The following is a 6,000-nucleotide window of genomic DNA, read 5'->3' as shown; positions in this document are numbered from 1 at the left end:
AAGGGCCCGAACCTTGAGGCGCCGTTTTACGGCGTGACCTAATCCCTAGGTCACCAGATCTTAAGGAGGGCACACTTTTCAAAAAGACCCTATAAATAGGGACAGTTCCTGCATTTATGGGAGGAATACACTGAATACGAGACAACACGTCACTTTCACATTTATTACAGAGCTTTCGTTTTCCGGAAACAGACAACACCTTACCTGAGCTTGGAATCCGAACAGATAACTTTATTTCCGCACGTTTACTCCGAATACTTACTAACTTAATCTTCGGAGGCGGACCACTGACCAACCGGCAGTCCGTTTGCTTTGCAGGTACAGGCGTCCTTTGCTGAATCCAGTCTTAGTGTTGTAACTCTTCCAAGGGACAAAATCCCCGAAACAGGGGTTACTTTGTCAGTGTTAAAGAGGTTGCTCGGTCAATGTTACAAGGATTATTTAGTGTTACTTGGCCAGTGTTACAAGAATTATTTTGTCAGTGTTATAGGGATTACTCGATTAGTGTTATTTGAAGGCTTTGGAGGAAATCATACATAATAATTATTAATTCATATAGATCTCCCATCTAGCTAAAATTAAAGACATTAAAATCACAGCTTATTTTTAAACTTTCTCCAATAATATGAAAATAAGTGCAACTTCAAACTGATTTTTTCTAATTACTCTAACCATGCTACTTGCGTCACTTTCAAGAACTACCAACCCAACTCTTTCTTATAACCACGCGGTATTTAGTAGAGTTTTTATTTTACAAGTAGGATTGTCAAATGGGATTATTAATCCATGAGTAGAAAATTCAAATAACATATATGTTTTAGATAAAAAGTTTTATCTTAAAATTCAATTAACAACTCGAGCTTCGCACGGGACAAAACTAGTTACAAAAATAAACTAATAAAAAATATGTTAGTGAATCATAAAGTTACACTTGTTAGCTGCACATTGATCTGCTTGTCTTATAATAAAATATATATACCAAAATTATCATGTTGGAATGTAACCCATTATTTAGAATCAATCAAAGTAATAAAATTAATTTTGAAATCAATATAATTTTTATAGTAGAATCAAGTATTTCTTTTTAGAAATAACATTACAAAAATAAGACAAGCAAATCCGCTCCACATTATCCCCTTATCTAAGGCCCTGTTAACTTCACCTTATTTTTGCTGAACTTTTTTTACTTTACTGAAATCAATTTTTATTGAACTAAAATTATTTTTGCTGAACTAAAATAATTTTTTTTCATTTTACTATTGTAATTCTTCTATAATGTTAATTTTATAGAATCGAAATTATTTTTACTAAACTGAAATTGTTTTCTAAAGCTGAAATTATTTTTACTGAATATAAATATGAAAAATGTAACAAATGTTAGCTCATTCACCAAAAAAAAGTAAAAGAAAATAAAAGAATTTTTTTCAACTATACACATGAAAAAAGAAATATATCAAAATTAGATTTTTTTTTTTACTTTTTTTCTTTGAAACCATAATTTTTTAAAAAACAATTTAATTGGAAAATGCAAAGAACACAAGGGATCAAAGGGAGTAACCACTATTCCAACTAAGGGTCTTTTCACATTTACGTACTTTCAGTTCAATTCAACTCCAATCAATTCATTTCAGTTTAGCTCCTAATTTCCCTCTCATAAAATATTCATTTCAGCTCAGCTCAATTCAATTCAACTCCAATTAATTCATTTCCAATTAGTTCAGTTCAGCTCAGTAAATGTGAACAGACTCATGAACAAGAATTATGGGCTAAAATCATAGTTTTTAGCTTTTTTTTTTTTTTTTAATGCTGCTTTTCTTTATAAACTATCTTTCAGCATGCAATACGATATAGAAAATTAGTAGCATTCTATATTTAATTATTCTATCTTCCTTGGATCAATAATCCAATTATCTCTGGCCTTTATACATGAAATAAGTATAGACTGATGAACGAATCAATTGCTTCTTTGACAAAATTTGGTGATTACTCGATGAATCTTCCTCACTTTTGAGGTCAGGCTCCCACAGTTCAAGAATATAGTGATGTGCTTGTACAACTTGTCAGCAATGTCGTTTTTTTTGCTGTAACTGACAGGTAACAAATCCTTCTGCTCCAGGGATACTGTAATCAAACATTGAAGCGAAACAACATGACATCTCCTTCTTGTACAACATATTCCTTCCCTTCAGATCTCAACTGCAATACATGAAAGCAATAAACCAATGAGTAACATCTCTCAGTCTCTCACCATCAAGGATTTTATAATAAAATCCAATTTCACCATGTTGATGGAGAAACTATTTAATCACTAGATTAAGATCAATTACCAAGCAAGGCTTGGTTTAGTTGGTGAAGAATTCACCTTGTAACCTTGAGGTAACAAGGTTGAATTCTTCGAACTGCAGTACTTGAGAGTGAGAGGATCTCTTACCCTTCCCCCTCACTTTCAAGTACTTGACCCGCAAAAACTGGACCAAAAAAACTATGAGAGTTGAACAGGATGTGTAATAGTGTAGCACATCACTGTAGTTGTGGTATAGTATAACCTATGAAGCAAGATATCAACATGAATGTTACATGCTATACAAACCTCCCTACAACTGCACAAATTTATAGGTATTCATTTATTATCGATTACAATTCGTCTAGAACACGGTATGTATTCTAATAAAGTTTCCATTACATATGGAATTGACTCAAATGCTATGGGATAGAACAGACCTCAATACATGATAGTAAAGATGGGAGCCCAACACGTTCAAATTGGATCAAAGGGGAAAAAGGTCCTCAACTAGGATTATTGACTGCCCTTGAAACTGTGCTTTGATACAATGCAAATATACAAATGTGTGTGGGTCTGTTTGCTTGAGCTCATGTGTATCAGTACTACCTTGGGAGAAGGGGTAAGCTGAGGGCTCGAAGAAAGGGAAGGATGGACACTCAGCAAATGCGCTAATGGAGTTTACGCTACAAGAATTTGCTATGAAACTACTTCAATAAGAAATAATTGAAATTTAAGGTTTACTGGCACAAGAACTACCATTGGAGCGTCTGATGATTGATAAGGAGAAAAGATAATGTCAGTTTCATAAATCAAAGGAACTTGTATGAAAGCATCAAGGGAGATTATATATGTGTTTTATTTAGTAGTTGATGCCATACAGGGGAATAGGCCAAGGAAATATTATGAGAGAATGAGAGCTTTAGTGAAACAAGACTCATAATGTCAAGGAAAGCAGGCAATATACTTTTTGTCTAGATCAGTTCACATAATTTATAGAAAAATTACATCACTAGCTGTCTGTGCATAGATCTTCAAACTGAATAACATTTTTGATGTGCAAAATATTAACCACCAATTTATTGGTATTCAGTATATTTGATTGCAAGTATTTCACATGTTAGTTATGAAAAATGATTAATGTAAAGAAGCATCAAGTTAAATTTCTTGCTCAAAGTAATGTACTAACCAGTCCTTTCTCCCTTGCAGCCGCAAGTGAACCAGCAGCAACGAAATCATCATATGCAACCTGAAGAATTAAAAGATGAGATTATAGGATGCGGAATAGACCTTAACACAAAAGATTGGAAGTACAGTAGAGCACAACAAAGGATGTTATGTAGACTTGTCAATAGAGACTTTCTCTTTCTGCAAACACTTTTAAGGTGCCTTTAAAAACTGGTATTGTTTATGAAAGAAATAAAAAATCTCTAATAGATTAACAATTCAACTCAACAGACAGTAGTGGTTAATGAAAACAATTGTTTTTTTCTTAATTTTGCCAACAAAAAATATATACAACGGTATTACACCGTGGATACCCCAATAATAAAAATAGTACACTCCTGACTAGATTACAGGCCAAGCCTAGGCCTAGTATTTGTCAACAGCACAACCCAGCCCATGACTTGCAAAATGGCACATATATTATATTAAGCTTCGCTACACAAGCCTAGCTCATAATTCTAGGCGAAAAATTTGTTGCTTTGACTTACCCATTACATCTTATCTCCTATCAACAACCACTAGAAGCAATGATGCCTAGAGCATCGTGTCTGAGGATCATCCACAGACTTTGGGGAATAATTGCTTCCTCCATAAGACATATACTTATCCATGTTTGAGCCAATTGATGCAAGTAAGAATCAGAATTTCAAAGGAAAAAAAAATTAGGGGATTTGTATTTGATTTTTGCGGGAAAAATGTAGGAATATGAACATCTAGATCAGATGCTAACACAATATAAAGTAACCTCCATCCAAGATTTCAAGAGCGTTGTTCAATTTATAACACAAGGCCATGACAAATGAGCTCAGAAAAACAATAACCACAAAGGATTTAGAAGATGAAACAAAATCAAAGAACTAGATACTGTAGACCAGTTAAGAGAGCACTAAAAACAATCCTTGAGCTGAATATCTCATCTACATCATCCAAAGCTAATAAGCAAGCCCCTAATTATGAGGGATAAATCACTGAAAAGCTCAGACTATACTTCCTCAACCAAGCGGTTTTACCTTCATATAATAAATTAACCAATTGTTCAAAGATGGCCCCTGTGCAGGGCCCTAACTGCTGATCTGAATTCGTCTCATTTCTACCCAAATGAGCCTGTTTAAGCCTGTTTGCTTCCAGTCAAAAGGCCTCGAAGTAGCTATAGCCATTGTGATGAACCGGGTTGGTGGGCTTTGGTTGGCCACCAAATCAGCCACCTATATGCAAGTTTATACTCGAAGGAGGAGGCACCTTGAGACACAAGACAAAAAGGAGCAGCAGCCAGCACTAAGTGACAAAGAAGTTTAATGAAGCACTATGACACTATGGAGATTGGCTACAATTTGCATCGTGACAACTGAGACACGGTCCATGATCAACGCATCATATCCGCACCCGACACTCGTGACACCACAATTATTCCCATAATCACAACCAAAATCGTATTTTCAAACCATATTCTATGTTTTTTTTTTTTTTTTTTTTTTTGTAACAAAATGTTTTTTAATTCACACCTATTTTATTCCAAAATTTATATATTTTCAACAAAATAAGAAACTTTGTAAATAACCACCTCTCAAAACACCCTAGTATCCACCCCTTTTTTCGAATATTTTAAATTACCAGTCCTTGAAATGATATCACCACCCATTGATTGAGTCCAACAAATTTTCCGACCTAAGGCCTATATAAAGGCTAGTTTCTTCTTTTTGAAAAACATTTGCCTCGATTTCATTGATTTTCTGCAAAAAGTGGAGAATTTAGAGAATTTTTTGAATATTTGAAAAAAAAATTTAGGATCATTGGTAGGTAAAAATGAAGTGAGGAAAAAAAATGAGGCAAAGGGTTTATAAAAAGATGAAACTAGCCAGTGTAGGCTCCACGGTCGGAAAACTGGCCAGGCTATAACAATGGATGGTAATCTAAGACATTTGAAAAAAGGGACTTTTAAACGAGGTATTTTGAGGGGTGGTTATTTACAAAATTTCAAAACAAATAATATTTTACAACAATTTCAAACTCCCAGCCATGAACCTCCCACACCAATTAATCTCTCATTTTTTTTCAAATATTTTAAATGATTTCATACACCAAAAAATGTTTACACTAAAATCTACCAAGATTTTTCAAATATTTAAATAATCTCCCAGAAATTATACTCCCTTCGTTCTTTTATGTTCTAATCGGTTACTATAAATACGTAACATACAAAAATATTGAAGAATGAAGATAAACTAGGATAATGACTTAGTGTGAGAAAGTAAAAGGTGGGTTTGTTTCAAAGGTGAATAAAGTAAATAAAGAGTATGGAAAGGTGCAATTATTGTGGTTGAAGACGTAAGATGATAAAATAAAAATAAATAAAAAATAAAAAAAAGGGGCGCCAATAATAGTAAAATTAAAGCGAGTAGAACAAAATAGAGCGACCAGAAAAAGATATTGAGTAGAACAAAAAAGAACGACCCAAAATGGAAATGAGTACAGCAAAAACGAATGGAGCCTAT

General features: G+C 33.7%; 1 protein-coding gene across 1 annotated transcript in view; it reads right to left on the bottom strand.

Moving 5' to 3' along the window:
- Positions 1 to 1,848: 1,848 nt before the first annotated feature.
- LOC110739398 (ribosome-binding ATPase YchF-like) overlaps positions 1,849 to 6,000 on the bottom strand; it is a 28,148-nt gene continuing 23,996 nt past the window's right edge. The window contains exons 10-11 of the mRNA XM_021919858.1: positions 3,471 to 3,530; positions 1,849 to 2,196 (exon numbers count right to left, since the gene is read on the bottom strand). Coding sequence (XP_021775550.1) covers positions 2,128 to 2,196; positions 3,471 to 3,530 — 129 coding nt within the window. The 3' untranslated portion in view covers positions 1,849 to 2,127. The remainder of the gene's footprint in view (positions 2,197 to 3,470; positions 3,531 to 6,000) is intronic.

This window comes from Chenopodium quinoa, unplaced genomic scaffold (assembly GCF_001683475.1).
Source record: "Chenopodium quinoa cultivar QQ74 unplaced genomic scaffold, ASM168347v1, whole genome shotgun sequence".
Lineage (NCBI taxonomy): Eukaryota > Viridiplantae > Streptophyta > Magnoliopsida > Caryophyllales > Amaranthaceae > Chenopodium > Chenopodium quinoa.
Note: the sequence above shows the minus strand (reverse complement) of the source record. Positions and strands in the feature narration are given on the sequence as shown.